Here is an 18021-nt window from a genome sequence, read left to right as displayed (position 1 = left end):
CAAACTCATGGCCGCTGCGGCAAGAATAAGGTCTGTGCATGAGACACCTGCTCTCCCATTACTCTAGATTAATCAACATGTACTTCACTAAATTTAACACATACAACGATAACTTATGATGCATGGACTTTTATAGTGTACTATGAGTCCTTACTACAGCTGATTGCTGAGGTGTGTACAGGTAACTGCAAGCAGTTGTAATATTTTATAAACACCATCAGTCGAAATCTAACGAATAAGAACATACTTAAGACACTTAAACCTGTAATTTATTATAACTTACATCTATAATGTTCCATTGCTGTAGAAAGAAAGCATTATGTGTGTTTATGAGTGAAGTCATAAACATTATGATGCATTGTAGTTCACCATGAATAATAGTGCACTATAAATGTGGTCTTTATAGAGAGTGTTACAGATTTTTCTTGTCCTTTTATTCACTTTTCTTGCTTTCAAAGAAAAACTCTTTTATAGAATAATCCAGCCTCATGCCAATCACAAAAACATAACAGAAAGGTCAATGAGGCATCACACTGAACACTGGAATGGGTTTTAAACTGATTTAATCACTTACGTGTCGGACACTTTGCGGTAGTTTGGTGGACAGTTGAGAGAAAGGCAACGATATCCTCCCTGGATGTTGTAGCAGGTCTCAGCTAGAGAGCAGTTATGGGCCCCTGTGGCACACTCATCAATATCTAAAACACACAGTTAATGCACAAGGGCTGGTTTACTGCCTGCAGATGAGGAAATGCATTAGTCACAGCACAATTGAACTTTGAAGAAAAACCCTGATTGCGGAAACATGTAAAATGAAAAGCTGCTCAAGTAAAAAATTCAAATTAGCGAGACAAGATTTTTAGGCCAATAAAGTTTTACAGCCTGTGTAATTACTGAGCCACTGTGAAAGTACCAATTATATTTATCTGAGCATAACCATTACTATACACTCTATGTACAGTTAAACGGGTGCAGAGTCATTTTTAAAATCTATTTTAGAGCAGGACTCAGTGAGGTGCACTTGTATTAAAGCAGACAGTACAATGAGTGTGTGCATTTTGTTAGTTTTGTTTTATAGAGGGATATTCACCTCTGCAAGAGCGACCATTTGGAGACATGGTGTATCCATATTCAGGACAAGCACACTGGTAACTGCCGGGAACGTTCACACACTTGTAGGTACACAGATGGCCGATACTCTGGGAGCACTCGTCGATGTCTGGACGACAAAGAGGAAGTAAATCATGTGAGATTGATTCATAAACTTGTCCAAACATATGTTTGGTATAAACGTGGTATTTGTGATGTGTAATGGAGTGTGCCCCACCTTCGCAGGTGTGCCCGTCCTCCCTGAGGTAGTAGCCCTGTCTGCAGTAGCACTGGTAGGATCCGTAGATGTTGGCACACTCCTGACTGCATGGGCTGGCCAAACACTCATTCACATCTGGAGATTAGAGGTTAGAGCTCATTACTGTCACAATCCACCTGATCAAAGGATTTTCAATGTTTTTATCCTAACATATAAACACAATGTTGTTATTACACCAATTATGTTTTTACTGGTTTGCGCTTTAAGGCATGGCATGATATACAGTGTAACATTGACACCCCTTGCTTCCATCGCTCTTCAGTCATATGCTGCACAGTGGCCAGCTTTAATATCAGCTCAGTCTAGGAATCTGCTCACACACAAGCCTGGCACACCAACAAACACACACACACATACACAGAGGCATATTTTCACGCGCGGATTCACAAAAACATACAACCACAAGCACCGACATGTACACATGGATGCACACACACACCTTCACAGTTCTTGCCATCGCCGGATAAGCGGAAGCCAGAGGTACACGAGCATTCATAGGAGCCTGGGGTGTTCTCGCAGGTCTGGGCACAGAGGCGGCCGGGGTAGCGCCAGCACTCATTTACATCTGAGAGAAAGAAGCAGTGTCATCATACCACTGTAAATGTGTATTGCATTTGTGTTTGCACCCATGTGTGCAACTGAGCATGAGCAGGTTCGTTGCCCTGCACGACCGCGTATACGTGTGCATGCCTGTGCGTGTCTGAGTGCATGTCAACGAGAGTGTGATGTGAGGGGACCAGCTGCCTGCTGATAGTCTAAACACTTGAGTAGAGTCCATTATTATGAGAGTCACAACACAGTGAATCACAAATAGAGGGAGCAGCAGCAGCGGTGGCAGGAGCAGAACGGAGTCCTCTGCAGCAGGAGACGTGATCGGCCCAATGGCTACTGCAGGAGCCAGCAGCAGAGGCTGGCAAACAGCAGCAGCTCTCCCACCGCAGAATAATAAACAGGAGCAGCAGAGTAGGCAGACAAAGAAGAGGGGTGGCTGCACAGAAGTGTGAAAGTGATAAAGGGTGAAAGGAAGCAAAGGAGAGTAAAGAATGAGCATGAGAGACAGGGGAGTAAAGGCAATCTCCACTTTTCTTGCTTTTAAAACTTCTATGTGTAGAATAAGGCATGTGTTCTGGCTCTTCATGACAATGTGAATAATGTGCAACATACCTACACACATCCTCCTGAATGAGTCATACTGATAGCCTGTCTGGCATTCACAACGATAGGAGCCGGGCAGATTGTGGCACAGCTGGCCCTCTCCACATCGATGTAGACTGCTCTGACACTCATCCACATCTACAAGTCACACATAAATAGTAAAGAGATGGAAAAATCAATAAAATGACAATGATGACATTCAGCTACCATGAATGAATTAATGCAATTTCTTGTTAGTCTTTTGACCGTCTTCTTAGTTTGCGAAATAATATCTATTCTGTGCTACATTAGAATGACAATTATTTAATTAAAGATGTTTTAAACCAGTGTTTTTCTGATGCTGTTCAGCTCATTGCAAAGGGGCTGCTAAAAATGGTGGCCAACACAAAAATTTAAATGGCTCTATTTAGAGTTGGTGTTTGGTTTGCGCGTTCTGGGCTACTGTTGAAACATGGTAGTGCAACATGCAGGACTGCATGCATGAGGACCTGCTCCCTATGTACATATAAACATCTTATTCTATTGTAACAATCACACTACAATGTCTAATTTCAGGTTATTATACACTAAAGAATTATATATATATATATATATATATATATATATATAGATAGATAGATAGATAGATAGATAGATAGATATATAGATAGATAGATAGATAGCTATAGATATATATATATAGATATAGATAGATAGATAGATATAGATATTTTATTTATTTATTTATTTATAAATAATATTCAACTTCTGCCAAATTATATTATCCTAAACCCTATGAACTGGACCTTTAACCTTACTTCTTGAATGAATTGCTTCTATGTCCATAGGAATGTCCATAAAATCATCAGATAACACATTCATCATGCATGAATGTGTTATCTGATGACACATTCATCATGCATGACAATTACAAATCTTACCAATACATTTGGAGCCATCTGGGCTGGCATGATAGCCACGGCTACATATTATCTTCCTCTGGCACACGTAGGATCCTACTGTGTTGATGCAGTTAAATGCCCGGCCACATGGCTGGGCCGAAGTGCCACACTCATCAATGTCTGGAACAGAAAGAGAGACAGAGAAAGATAAGAATGAAGAAAGACAGAAGAACAAGGAAGACCCAAAGGCACAAAAGCAGGGCACGAGAGACCAGAGGGCAGCTCTTTAGCCACACCGCAATATCAAAGCAAACACACATCACACAGTTGCATTCCCTCGGATAACTTTGTAGTGTGTGTCTGACATTTTCACAATTTTCTCATTTCTAAGAGCATTTCTTTTACACTCCTCTCACAGGGGCGTCGGCTGCCTCGACATGCCCCAGTTCCTGCCCCTGGGGGCTAATTCCACAACATCAGTTTGTACTGGAGGAGGACAGAGGATTGGCTTTTATCCACCCCTCTGCAGCCCCTAACAGCAACCTGTCTGATCTCCTGTCTGTGTGGCATTTAACCCCTCTGTCGCCGCAGACGTGCTGATTCACCTGCATGGCGTACAACCATGGACTGTGATTCACCTGTGGGGAAATTTTGTGCACTCACTTGTGCTTTGGAACGAGACAAAGGATCTCTAAAATAAAACACAATGATGACTGTTTTGGAAAAGATTTTGGAAAAGATTTAACCATCATGCCACAACATGTACTTATTCATTCACTTATATTTAAACCTTTGAATCCTGAACAAATTGGTGCAATTTATGTTAAAAACATGGGGAAAAGGCAATGAGCAACTTGGTAATAAATAGTTTGCAAACTGCAAGAAATTACTAGATTGAGATTTTTTTTAAAAAAGCAAGGAAAAAATGTCTAGGGAGAAAAGAAAAAAAGCAAGGGAAAACTAGTATATAATATATAATTATCAATTAACTACATATTTTTTAAAAATCTTTGAAGGTATTATTATTATTATTATTATTATTATTATCATTATATCATTTTTTTTTCTTTTTTTCTTTTTTTTTAGGACATTTTTTTTCTCAAATTGTTCATGGCCTTCCTGCTATGTTTTCAAAAGAAATCAAGCATATTTGCTCAGGTTTCAAATGGTTAAAATCACAAAAAACAATGTTTAATTGAATGAAAACCTACATATATTTTGCCCTTAATCAATTTAGAACAGTTGCAAACCTTGCTGATACTGGACAAATGCAATTGTATGATCATCTCAGTGAGAAAGTGATTTCTCTTACCAATACAGTTGCCCTGTGCGTCCTGGTTAAAGCCAACAGGACATCGAGGTTTGGGGTTGCACCTGAACGAGCCCTCTGTATTCACACACTCGAAGCCAAGCCCACAATTATGGCTCTGCTGCACACACTCGTTGATATCTGAGGATGGAGATCAATAAATGAGCTAATGAGGACTGAATACTTGATTAATTGCAAATAAAGCACAAATCAAACATTATTAGTCTTGGTCTAATAATCCACTTCATGTGTTAACTACAGTACATTGCGGGCTACAAGACACAAGCATGTAACCTCATATTTGACCACTGGATGGCACTGTGGTTAAGTGGCAGATTGTTCAAGTGCTCATCCATCATGACGTGTTCCCTGTCAATATTCTAGAAGTTAATCAAGAGCAAAATAATTGTATTACAACTCAGAAATCTTATCTATGCTAATTGCAACTAAAATGGCTTCAATGACAGTTTATCATTCCAGCGAGATGAATGCATTTAATGAGTCAAACCAGCCGAAGTCACATGCAGTGGCCCTCATGTGCAGTGAGTGAATGAGCACTGCAGTAGAGTCCTCTAGAGTGCTCTAACACCTGTCTACTGGGGGATTCACCTCCTGTCAATCAGCCTTCCACATCTGCTGCCGAAGTATGAACCAAAGCTGGAGGGAAATCACAATCTCACAGGAACAAAAAATGTGGTGCATGTGTGTGTGTGTTAGTGTATGTGTGTGTGTATGTATGTGTGTGTGCATAATGCATGAGTGTCTTATATTTTCAAGCAGGCCTGCATGATTTTACCCCTGTAATTGCTGTAAAGAGGCCTCAAACAGCTCTGGCAAGCAGCCCTGCTGATATAGGGTAGGTCTCTAAACAGCAGATCGTGATTGAGCATCTTGCTGCTGTCACAAGCCTGGCAGAGCCAGCAGTAGCTGAGTGAGCCCGACACCGACGGAGACAGAGAGAGAAAAGCCAGGAAGCAGGATAAATGTGTAAGAGATTGGCCGTGACCTCCTGAAAATTTAACCATTGCCTGTATTTTTCCACTGTTTTTGCTCCCTTTGTGGCACAGTCACTGCATGTGTTAGCAAGACATGTGATATAGTGCTATTACTAGAATAAGTTTGGCTGGAATGCCATTAATATACTATGCATGTGCAAGGACACTTTATATAAATACAAAACATTTGTGCAATTTTACTTGTTTGGGTTTTTAGCCAGGCTCTGTGCAGGGCAATAGCAATCTGTTATTTGTTCACGTGGTTCAACACTTCAATCCAAATTAAAATATCTCAACAACTATGGATGAATTGCTATAAATTGGGATTTGTGATTTCCAGACAATAAATCCTAATGACATTGGCAATACCCTAAATTTTCCTGTAGCACCACCACAAGGTTGAGATATAATTCTGTTTATGAATAAACACCATCAAGACATTCCCATCAGCCTTTGCTGTAGGCTTACTTGTCTTTAGTGCAGATCACCAAACAGTAACATGCTAAAAATCTGAACCAAGATGGTGAGCATTATATATGCTAAATACCAGCTCTGTCATGTTGGTGTTAGCTGAGTGTATCAATGTTTCCGGGGTTTTCTGCATGTAGCTTTCATGATAGTGGCCGAGCCAGCTAGCACCCAACTATGTCAACAGCGTAAACAGTGCCAACAATGGCAACAGTAATGACAAAGCTAACAGTGTTAACCAGGTGGGCTACCGGAGGTGCTGCGCTTTCTCACTGCTGTCATTCTGAGGCACAACATACTGCACAGTGGTGCTGATTAGGTAACCATTAGGAAACTCACACAAGACTCACATGCATGTGCACCCGGCTCTCAGATTACAATACACACAGAGTTAGCCTGAGTTCATTCTCTGCTCAGGATGCCATTAGTCCATATCTTTATATAGCAAATGTTTGCTGCTATATTAATGCTCTGAATATTGCATAGACCTCTTTTAAGTTCAGCCTGACAGAGCTGCTCTTGTGGCTGTAGACGCTTGGTCGTTGTTTCCTCTATTTCAAAAGGTTTTTTTTCAATACTTGCATGTGAATAAAAATGTTTGTATAGGAATGAAATATAAATACATAGATTAGAACACTGGTGATACAGAAATATACAGTAGCTTAACAACCACAATGACAGCATAATCTCTCTTTGCAGTTAAAACAATGATTGTGTAGAACATAAAAAGCATATTTACACAGATCTATGATTATTTTGTTTCGACCTAATCCTTCCCCACCATGCATTGGATAATGTGAACAAGAAGTGTAATGTTGCCATGAATTACTAAGTTAGTTGTAAGCTTCACCTAAGACCACTTTTTCACCTGAAACTAAGTACATGTTGGCAAATCTGCACTATAGGAATTTATGCTGTATCAGCTACTGGCAATTCCTACTTGATAGCAAAAAAAGTCTAAATTTGACCTTAAATGAGACACTGCTCCAACTGGAAAGAGTAAAGTGCATTGATTTAGGTATTATGTATTGGACATCTCCTGTGACACTAAAAAAGGAGATGATTTGTTGCACAAAATGTGTTGATCTGGTGTTTTAATTGAATGCGCTGAGTAAGGAAGACAGTAGATATTGATACACGATTGCACAATTAATTCACTGTCTTAATTGTTTAGAGTAGGGAGGGGAAGACAATTCCGTTTCTCCCTGTGTGGGGACTTTGTCGCAAGGGGCGAAAGGAGTGTTTCATTACAGTCTCTTAGTGAGCCATGAATTGGGACTAGGTAATGCAGCACGAAGACTATATTTTCCCCATTGAATGTCGGCAGCATGAAGTGGCAGCTGTTTGGAGGATTACCCTTAAATATAAATTCTTGCTAGATGCTCATTTTGCATGATTGAACATCTTTAAGTTCACAAGGAGCTGCAGATTAGCTGAGTCTCCTTGAGCCCAATGAAAGTCATCTGCAGCGGCAAACAGCACTTCCAGCACATCTAAAACTTATCTTAGGGGTCCCTCTTCCTGAACACTGCTGCTGCTTTATGAATGAGACCTCAGCACAGGCTCAATTTATGGTGCATGGAAATAATGAGACGTATTGGGAGGTTTACTATTGCATCTCAAAGTTGGGCGCCACCCACGAAGACAAGCCAGGCAGCTCTTCATGCTCAGAGTTAGCACTATGAAAATAGTATGAAAACAGCCCTCTGGAGTAACGTTTCATATTATTCCCTCTTGTCTGTGTGCTCATATGTGAAATTGAATAATCACTGGATGTGAGAGATTTAAAAAAAATTCTAATTTTAATACTTACTTTCAAGGGTGGTGAAAGTGATTGTTTGCCTGAACAATGTGCTTTCCTTACATTGTGAACTTGAAGTAATACACATGCTCTCCTGCTGGTATTTACAACATATTTCACTGCAGGTGGAAGTGAATACTTTGATGCTGATAAGATGTACAGTACCTTCACAAATGTCATTGTTGATCTGGTATCCCGGGGGACAGGTGATCAGTCTCTGACAGATATAACTTCCAGCAGTGTTCAGGCAACGTTCGTTCAACTGGCAGGCTCGCATGGACAAACATTCATTTATATCTAGATGTTTTTAAAAAAAGACAAAAGTGCCAGTGTGAAGAAAGAGAATAAATAATGAAAAGTGCACAGTAGAAGATGCTGGATAAAGACATGTACAACTACAATTTCCGCCTCCTGACTGTATGCCTCTGCACACTGTGCAGTCAAGTTGCACTTACAGTTTACATTCATGCCACACACACACACACACACACACACACACACACACACACACACACACACACACACACACACACACACACACACACACACACACCCACCCACCCACCCACACCCACCCACACACACACACTGCATTTTTTGTTCCATATCAGCTTCACATGCATCTTTCCCGCAACAGCACATTCTCTCCCTCTGTTCCTGGATTATGGTGTTACATAATGGCCTGAGAAGTTATTTTGCAGATTATTATGATGCCACAGTCAAGTTGACCTTTGACCTTTTGGATATTTTATCCTGTTCGACAACTATGTGAAAATTTTTCGTAATTAGTGTATGAATTTTTGAGCTATGGACAAAAAATGTTTTGTGAGGTCACAGAGAGCTGGACCTTGGACCAACAAAATCTAATGGGTTCATCTTTGAGTCCAAGTGAGCGTTTGTGCCAAATTTGAAGAGATTCTTTTGAGGTGTTTGTGAGATATCACATTCACAGATGCAAGGTCACATCGACCCTGAAATTTGTACAGCAAAATCTAATCAGTTTACCGTTGACTCCAGGTGGACGTTTGTGCCAAATTTGAAAAGACTCCCTCAAGGTGTTCTTAATCCTTTGAAACCTGGATCAACATCAGTTTTCTGATGGCAATAAATGTCCCAAATATTGCAAGAAATCTTACCTAAAAAATGTTTTAAAAAGGAAGAGAGGATTATTAGAAAATAATCCAAAAATAGGGATAAATGTCCAGAAAACTATATATATAATTGTAATAATTTTGTATTTGAAATAAATTATGATAAATGATATGAAAAAAAGAACATAATACAAATATTAATTCAATACATTTTTAAGGCATGTTTTACTTTTTTTGCTGCTTATTTTGAGGTAATTTTCTTGTACATTTTAATTTGGTTGACGCGAGGTCAGAGTGATCTTTATCTTTGACCACCAAAATCTTCTTGAGTCCAAGTGGACGTTTGGGCCAAATTTAAAAGAATTCCCAAAAGGTGTTCTTGAGATATCGCGATCATGAGAATGGAGTGGACAGTGGCAATCCAAAGACATAATGACTCCAGGCACAGCTATCAGCGGCACAGAGGCATAAACATGCTGAGCAGTGGTCTGAGTGTAGCACTCTGCAGTCAGAAGGAGATTAAAGAGACAGGTTGGACCCTCCTCAGGGAGAGAGATTAGGGGTGAGGCCACTGGGTATAACCTCCACACAATGAGAAATTTGTCACCACACTGAGCTACTCTCTGTGTCACTGCCACAGTTTGTGGCTGTCAAACAGGAGAGAGGTTATGGCTTAATTTAAAGATATATCCCCAGAGAGACAGCTTAGAGCTGATCAGCCTCATGATAAAACACACACTACTCTTAGTGCAAATAAAGCGTACATATGGGATGCAGTTCAGATATATGGTAAAAAATGCATGGATAGTTGGGATGATTCCTCTGGTATAGAGGTTCAGTTCAGGAACAAGATGAAAAGAATGTCTCCCATTTATATATTTTATTTGCCAGCACCACAGTGTGTTGTGGAGAGTGAAGGGGATTAGGGCTGTATCTCTTCTGCACATCTAGAGGCGCTGATTAGAGAAAAAGACAAATCAGCGGCGGACAGTCGTGCCAAGAAACTCTCCATAACTGGAACCCCTCTGGCTGAGACAGACGACAGAAATGAGGGCTGAAATTGCAGGCCATTTTTCACCTCTGTGATTGCACGAAATTTCCACATGCTGCCCTGCTGTGAGGTGAGAAAATGTTTTCAGCATTATAACTAAGTTTTGGTCCCTTACCCTCGCAGGAGTGTCCATCAGATGTAAGAGAGAATCCTGGGAAACAGGAGCATTGTGGCCTTCCACCCACTGAGGTGCAGTGTTGCTCACATGGGCCGTTTCCTGAAAATAATCCATATAGTGAGGTCAAATCAAACATACTGTACTAAAACTCCACACAACACAATTTAGGGTGAAACAGAGGAGTGCTTTGTGGCTCTGGGTGGGAGACAGAACATTATTTACTGTATTGCCGTTTGCTCATTTCCTTTTTCCAGGTTGATCCCTGACCTGGTCATATTGTATTTCCTACTTTTGGCCCACAGTGTGGTAGACCTCCACCCTGGTGTTATGACAACCAAACACGACAAACAAAATGTGAACCTTCGCACATTATGATATGGAGAAATCGTTGCTGAAAACAAACTAACCTTTGATAGCATCTCACCCCTTGACATTTACAACACAACTACATTTCTCGGAAAGCATGAATCCGACATAATAACATGTCAATCTATAGCAGCCCATGCCGCCTTCTCCTCTAAACATATTCCACTGCATCGAGATGGATGCTCCAGTTTCCCATTAAGACGCAAGGATGAATGAAAGTGCTCGTCGTGGGTTGTCATTCCTGCAGCTCCCTCTCCCCTCATTAAGCTGTGTGTTTCTAACCTTCACAGGGGTTGAGTGGGACAACTGGCTGGGTGGGGGGCGGAAGCGGTGAAGTGGGCTCGGCTGCTACTCTGTCATCCTCCTTCAGTCTGTTCTCCTCGTCCACCGTCTCTGCAGAAACATGAATAATCCCATCACAAGGGGGGCGATGAATTACACTGTAATCAAGGCTTCCACCTCTCCATCTACTGCGGTCTTAGTTAGAGGCTTAAACCTTGTGCAATTCCTACATCTTCATCTGACGATGTGAGGCTGGCAGCTACAGATGAAAGTTGTAATCGCAGTGAAGGTGAGACAGGAAAAAACATTGCCTGCAGACAAACATTTGGTTTTATTAGTGAGCCCCATCCCTCACTGTAATTTGCTGAGAGCTCTGGCATTAGTATCCTGTTGAGACAGGCTTGTGTTGGTGAAAGCTAGTGTTGATTAAAGTCTGAAACACTGCAGACAACTTCACCTGAAAATACTTCCAAACTGTACATCTGAGCGCACCTGAGCTTGTGCAAAGAATGATTTATATTTTTATGATAGTGAAAATGCTGCTTTTTTTCTTCAGCTAAAAAGCTTTTTTTTGTAGATTAGTTGAGCAGTGCTGTCAGTCCAGGAAAGGGATGTTAGTGTGTGATTAAAATAACTATTATTAGGCTAGTATCAGAGCTTGCAGACAGGAAGGAACTCAAAGAGACCAGGAAAATAATACACTGTGTATGTGTAGACAAATTACGACAAATGGGGTCTTCCTGACAGGAACGCTGACTGTAAATCATATTTTCAAAGAGCAAATGGCACCGCTTTCCTGTGTACTGGCATCACTGGAAATGTCTGCTACATAGAACAGTGTGACAAAAGAAGATTGGTGGTTTTCGCTTTACCTTGCGCACATGTGAGAGCATCCTCTTGCAGTACGTATCCAGGGAAGCACTCACAGCGGAAAGAGCCTGGTGTGTTGACACATCTGTGGTGGCAGATGTTGCCCTCATACATCAGGCACTCATCCATGTCCTCCACCTCAACAGGACCCTCCACTGCATTCTCCCCATCCCGCTCCTCGCTAATGGAGAAAGCTTCTTTAGGGTACGGGCTGTCGGACACTGCAGGAGAGAGTGGCTGTTATTCTCACTGTATGATAGATAACTGCATAAAATGTTCATAAAAGAAAACATCTTTTAATGATAATAATTACAGGAAAGAAATAATGGCTACAACACTTATGAGGATTTCTCTCATGTTCATTTTTTAGTGTAAGGTTTGATTCTGCAGTGATAAATACACATTACCACATTATCTATATTATCTATATCTATAACCAGTTTGCAACGGTCTTCCTTAGATTCGTATATGTAAATTTCAGGGGTCGTGCAGGGAACACATCCCACTCAATATTTAGAATATGTGTTCATATTACAGCAGAGGACTTTTGCTTTGATCAAAATAAAGACATTTACAGCATAAATTTATGCAGAAAAAAAACACAAATTGGTGTATAAAGATATACTAGAATACAGGAAATTAGTGTCACCAATTCGGTATCTGACTAAATGTCAGACTAAATGACTACCAACAGCATAGTGGTTCACTGAAAAAAGGATTTAATGCAGGCAGGCAGACAAGGTCTGTTAGAACTGGGCTGCTATACTTTGTTCTGGGAGGCCAATGAGGCATGACATTTTTTCAGCAGGGTTGGGGAATCTTACTGCAATGCTTCCTTTTCACAAAAATCTATTGTCTTTGGTTTAAAACAGTACTTTTCCCTAGCAGTGCTCTGGTGTCCCCACCCAGCAACACCTCCTTTCTTGGCATAAAGCATACAGTGCATTCACATTTTGGGGTGTGTGTGTATTTGGGCATGCAAATAATTGTACAGTACCTTTTTTTGGTGGTGGACTGGCGTTGAGAGCGGGCCTTTCTCTGACTCTCTGCCAGTCGTCTTGATTCCCAGCTCTGCTCTGCTCCCCCTTGCAGCAGGTTAAAAAGACGTGTCTACAGTGGAAGCCCAGGACGCGGTGGGCTTCACAGCGATGCCCCTCACGGCGGAACTGCAGCCCCAGAGAGCAGCAGTCACAGCACTCCTGCAGGTCACACACTCAGTTTTTACACATGGCGTTATGGATTATGAAGCTTTTTGGATCAGCTGCTGTACATTTTATGAAAAAGATTAAACTCAGTGGTTCATACTGTCTGCAAGGTTCGTCTTCAGCTACACCATTGACATAGCTTTCAGGGATGGTTAACCCCCAAATGAAAAATACATATTTTGTCCTCTGAGCTGTAGTGCTATTAATCAAACTAGAATATTTTGGTGTAAGGCGCTGAGTGCTGGAGATATTTGCCATAGAGATGTCTGCCTTCTCTCAGATGCAATGAAACCACACAGCACTCGACTTGTGGTGTTTAAAGCATTAAAAAACACAGTTGAAAAACTCAACAGCATGTCTCTTTCCAGAAATCATGACCCAGTTACTCAAGACAATCCACAGACCTTGTTGTAAGCAGTTTTATGTTGAAACTATTTTCTTTATCCCAAACTACACGTGCCAACAGTATCACTGTGCAGAAGGACGTGTGCATCTACTCATGGATGAGAGGCTTGTGCTTGTGACAGTGTGAGATATGAACATTGATGGTGTTCTCCTCGGCTGAACTATAGCATTAGCTCACTGATGCTCAGTGAGCTAGCAGTAGATGCACGCTTCCCCCTGCACAGTGATCTTTTATATTGATGGCCTACAAGGCATATGCTTTTTGGGCTGCACGGTACTTTTTCGATTCAATACTGCAAGTGACCACTGGAAAAAAAACTTGGAAGCAAGACTTAGTAGTGTTCCTGGGGGCCTGGTTATTGCCACAGCCACTGTTAGCTCATTTAATTAAACTTTTTTTTTTTTTTGCCAATTATGTAAAAATTCAGTTCAAATTTGCGCTAAATTTGGATTAAAAAACAAGATTTGTGAGCATGTTCCCATGCTGATGTTAGCATATACCTCAAAGCACCACCGTGTCTAAGGTAGCTATAGATTCTTAATCTTGTTGAAATTAACTTTAACAGTAACAAACTAGAATTTGGGGTCAACTCTCCACTTGCTCATGGTCTCTCACTGTGTTGGCTGTAGCTCTCAGCAAGATCACCACTTAAGAGCTCACAGAGGCAAAGAAAACATGAAAGTGAAGTAATGACCGCTGTGATGTACTGTGGTTGTAGATGGCATAATATTACTAAATCTACAGGGGTCCTACAGAAAGGTGGTGAAAGCCAATATCCAACAGCAATAATGACCCCATGCTGCTCAAGGGCCTCTGAGCAGGTGAGTAAGTAGCCTATCCTTTAACACACAGGTCAGATGGCATATTAGTGGCTTTGGGAATCTGGGCGAGCACGATCGAGTTATACAGTCACCGTGACATGACCCTCACTCACCGCCATAACAGCCTCGTGTCTACCACTGCTACTGTTTTACCACACCAATTATCAGTCCGTGTTTCCACAATTTCAGAGAGGCCAAACAATTGACATCTGACATTTCAAATTTGCTGAGGTCTGCTTTGAAGGGAGGAAACCTTAAAGACTGTGGGAACCTTTGGTTGTAATTGGCCCTAAATCATATTGTGTAAATTAAATAAGGTAATTGAATAACAGGGAATTGGCACCACAGCAGTAATACTCGGAGGGGATATCAAGAGTAAAGTTGCTCCAAAACTACAGAGACAGACTCTCGCTGGCATCAGATGACACGTGTTTACAATTCTATGGCAGCTAATGCTTTCATCAATTGCTAATTCAGACTGTATTAGGCTTAATTTGAAATTTAAAAAGTCATTAAGTCTGACTGTGAACCCAATGAACTGTGCTTGCCCTTTGCGAGGCTATCTGGTCACAGATACTTGCCTTGTAGGAATCGATCCCACATTTGTCGCTGGCGTCGTCTTGACACGTATTTTCTGCTCTGGCTGCATTCATTCCAGCCAAACACCGACTTTCTCTCAGGGAGCCGTGGCAGCACTGTTGTTGGGCAGTCCTGGCAGAGGAAAGCACAAAGGAGAAAGCACTGCTGAAGTGTTGGAACTGCAACAGCAACAATGAGTGGGCTGGCTGCTCTCCCCAAGAGTGCTGCTACAGAGCTGGCGGTGTTTTCAAGTTTCTGTAAATGTTATTATAAGAAAACATGGAAATCTGAATAATTCACTACAAGTCAAAGCTCAGAAGACCATGAACTGTTTCCAAAGACAGATTATCTTAATTGTGATTGATCTTGCAAGAAAACATCCACATGCACATTTTAACAATGTCACTTTATTACTCTATGTTTAAGTTACTTTAGTAACCCTTTAAATTACTCATAAAAAAGAGGGATTGATTTTTTTTCTAATTTAGACCTCTGCCAAATAGTTGAGATGGCTGTTCATGGTAATGGCAAAAAAAAGAAAGACATTTTTAAAACTTGTGACAATGGAATTAGTAGTATCATCAGTGCTAGTGTTATTTCTATGCATGTATTCTAGATTTTTACCATTATAGTACTTTTAAAACATCTCAAAAATGTTAAACAAACTGACTCATACTGATAGAATTTATTTTATCAATTATATGATGGAATAACAGTTAATATATGGTAGTTAAAACAGTGAATATTCAACCCTTTTTATAATTTAAAAAGTTTAATTTTCAGCATCGCTACTTTTCCGCTCAAAGGCCTATACTGGACCATTTGGTAAAGTATGGCTTCAGACATAAAAAAAAATCATACTTACAATTTTATTTCACTACATATATAATGGATAAAATTATATGCGTCATTTCACAATAATGATCAGATGATTCCTTTTTTAATTTCTTAGCAAATGGTCAATTTTAATTTCAATTGCTTAGCATCACTACCCTTAGCCTACTATAAAAGGCCAAATCAAAGGCATGTTTTTGAAAAATATTTGACCCTTGTTAGATTTTTATTTTTGTATAAAGTTATTAATCTGCTCAGTAAGACCTCTGAAACTACAACATGTCGAAAAAAAATGTCTTCCTTTGAAAATCCCACCCATAAATCCCTCATGTCTGGTTTGATTTTTCTTGTTATTCTTTCTGTGGGAGACGAACTGAAAACATATACTATTTAAAGACACAGCAACGTCTAAGAGATTTTTTTTTTTTGGCATAACACACCTAAACCAAATGGTAGACATGGCTCAACCAGGTTGTGTTAAGTTCAACACATTTTCATCATTTATAGGCTAGTGACTCAAAATGTGCTCAGCCAAACGGTTTAGCAGGACGTTGAGTCAAATGAAGCAGCTAAACAGTCAACTACCTTTTCACAGAAGACAATTTCAGATGATTTACAGTGTTGTAGTTAATTATAAGAATTAAGCTAAATGATGTGAGCGGGCGTTTAATAATGGCCTTACCAGCAGATGGAGTGCCGATCGTTTGTGGGCGGCTCCATGTTTTTGCAGTGACCATTAGCTGAAGCCCATTTCTCCCCTGTCTCACAGCAGGTCTTCACCAGCTCCTTGGCAGACACTGTAATGAAACACAAACACCCAGTTCCAGATTTATCCCACTCAGTGCAGCCAGTGTTTGGGAACACATGAAATAATGGTTACCATGTGAATTCAGCTGGAAGAGGATGGTTAACATTTACGATCATAGAATCAGTGAGACGCTGTAAAATCTTGTTGCAGGATTTCACTTTTGGTGGAACACTTGTCTCAGAAATAGACTTGAAGTGTAGACTACACACTGAGAATAGCAAGTACAATCTGTGTTTTTCTTTTCAGACTCCTCGACTCCGCTCTTACTTTCATTGGCAAGGAGAAGTATGTAACCCAAAACTCTTTAAAATTACTTTCAGAGTAAAATTGTCCTTTTTTGTTACATCCTGGCTAATCTGAGCTGGAGCAGAGTGAAAGAGTAACACATTAGCACTTCATTTCAAACTGGCTCAGGGAAGACACAGAGCAAAAACACATTATCCTGTTTAACAGAAAAATGTATGTACGTGTTCTTTCAATAACAGGGAAGCACATTCCAGCTTTGATTTGTGGCTCTTGCACTGTTAAAGACTTATGACATGCATGTCTTAACAGTCAGTCACAGGACAAAATATTTGTTTTCTGGATACATATCAAACACATTTTTTTTTTTTTGCAGAGCGTTGAGTGTTTACCAGCTGTGACAACATTTCGACGGCTGGTATTTGTTTTTAGTTTGTGAGTTTGTTTTAATCAAAGCAAAATGTGGCTCTGGTGGCACTACTGTGGCAGGAACTACCACAGAAGCTGTTTTGAGTAGTTTGCCAGGTGTTTATATATACAGTATGTCTGCCCATCTGTCTGTGGACTGATTGTGTTAACTGATGGCTCAAACAATGGCGTCACAGCTGTTCGAGATGCAGTCACAAAACTTTACAGATGTGTTTTGGAGATCAAAATGTATTCCAAATTCAAAGATGGGTGTACTCTAAGCCAGGGGACTGGAAGTAGTGCTGTAAGAATTGGGGAAGGGGCCAATGCCCCTCCACTTTACGCCCCTGGCCCACATTAATATTTAGCTGCAAATCACTGTGATGGCTGGAGTGATCCAATTGCATAATGGCTTCTATTTATGTTTGTTGTGTAATTTTGAGATTAAAATCAGTCTAAAGCCAAAAGAAAGGTGCAGGAAGCTTTGTGAAGCTGTACTAAGGAACACCAGTGCTTTGAGCTAAATGACATAAATAAAACATGACATGTTATTATGTCATAAAACATGACATAAATAACATGTATCATATTTTAATAATTCTACTTATATTTAATGTGCTTCTGGAAGAATGCACACGCATTTTTCCTTAGATGATGTGAGGGTTTAAGGGCAGAGGGATGTCATATGCTTTAAAGCCCTCTGAGGCAAACTGTGTTTTGTGATAATGGACTTTATAAATAAAATTGACTTGACATGACAATATGGCAACAATGACAATCTGGCAGCTGAATGGGGAAAAAGACTGGGCTTTCAATACACAAAGGCTGATTACTAACCACACACAGGTTAGTGAAACAAGATACGGGTGAAACATATGAGGTAATCAACAAAGTTGGGAAAACTCAGGAAGTACAAGTAGCACTGAGTACATTGAGAACACATTTCAGAATTAAACAGTAA

At 40.3% G+C, this 18021-nt stretch overlaps 1 protein-coding gene across 1 annotated transcript in view; it reads right to left on the bottom strand.

Annotated features, from left to right (window-relative positions):
* Nucleotides 1–18021, bottom strand: part of LOC121947444 (fibulin-2-like) — a 33030-nt gene that overhangs the window by 2670 nt on the left and 12339 nt on the right. Inside the window, exons 3-16 of the mRNA XM_042492506.2 lie at nt 16284–16398; nt 14770–14899; nt 12754–12955; nt 11759–11977; nt 10887–10997; nt 10236–10337; nt 8144–8275; nt 4718–4855; nt 3445–3585; nt 2534–2662; nt 1809–1934; nt 1328–1444; nt 1091–1219; nt 575–698 (exon numbers count right to left, since the gene is read on the bottom strand). Of these exons, the coding sequence (XP_042348440.2) occupies nt 575–698; nt 1091–1219; nt 1328–1444; nt 1809–1934; nt 2534–2662; nt 3445–3585; nt 4718–4855; nt 8144–8275; nt 10236–10337; nt 10887–10997; nt 11759–11977; nt 12754–12955; nt 14770–14899; nt 16284–16398 (1915 nt within the window). The remainder of the gene's footprint in view (nt 1–574; nt 699–1090; nt 1220–1327; nt 1445–1808; nt 1935–2533; nt 2663–3444; nt 3586–4717; nt 4856–8143; nt 8276–10235; nt 10338–10886; nt 10998–11758; nt 11978–12753; nt 12956–14769; nt 14900–16283; nt 16399–18021) is intronic.

Source organism: Plectropomus leopardus, chromosome 9 (assembly GCF_026936395.1).
Source record: "Plectropomus leopardus strain MGB_pleo_1.0 chromosome 9, ASM2693639v1, whole genome shotgun sequence".
In the NCBI taxonomy this organism is placed as follows: Eukaryota; Metazoa; Chordata; class Actinopteri; order Perciformes; family Serranidae; genus Plectropomus; species Plectropomus leopardus.
Note: the sequence above shows the minus strand (reverse complement) of the source record. Positions and strands in the feature narration are given on the sequence as shown.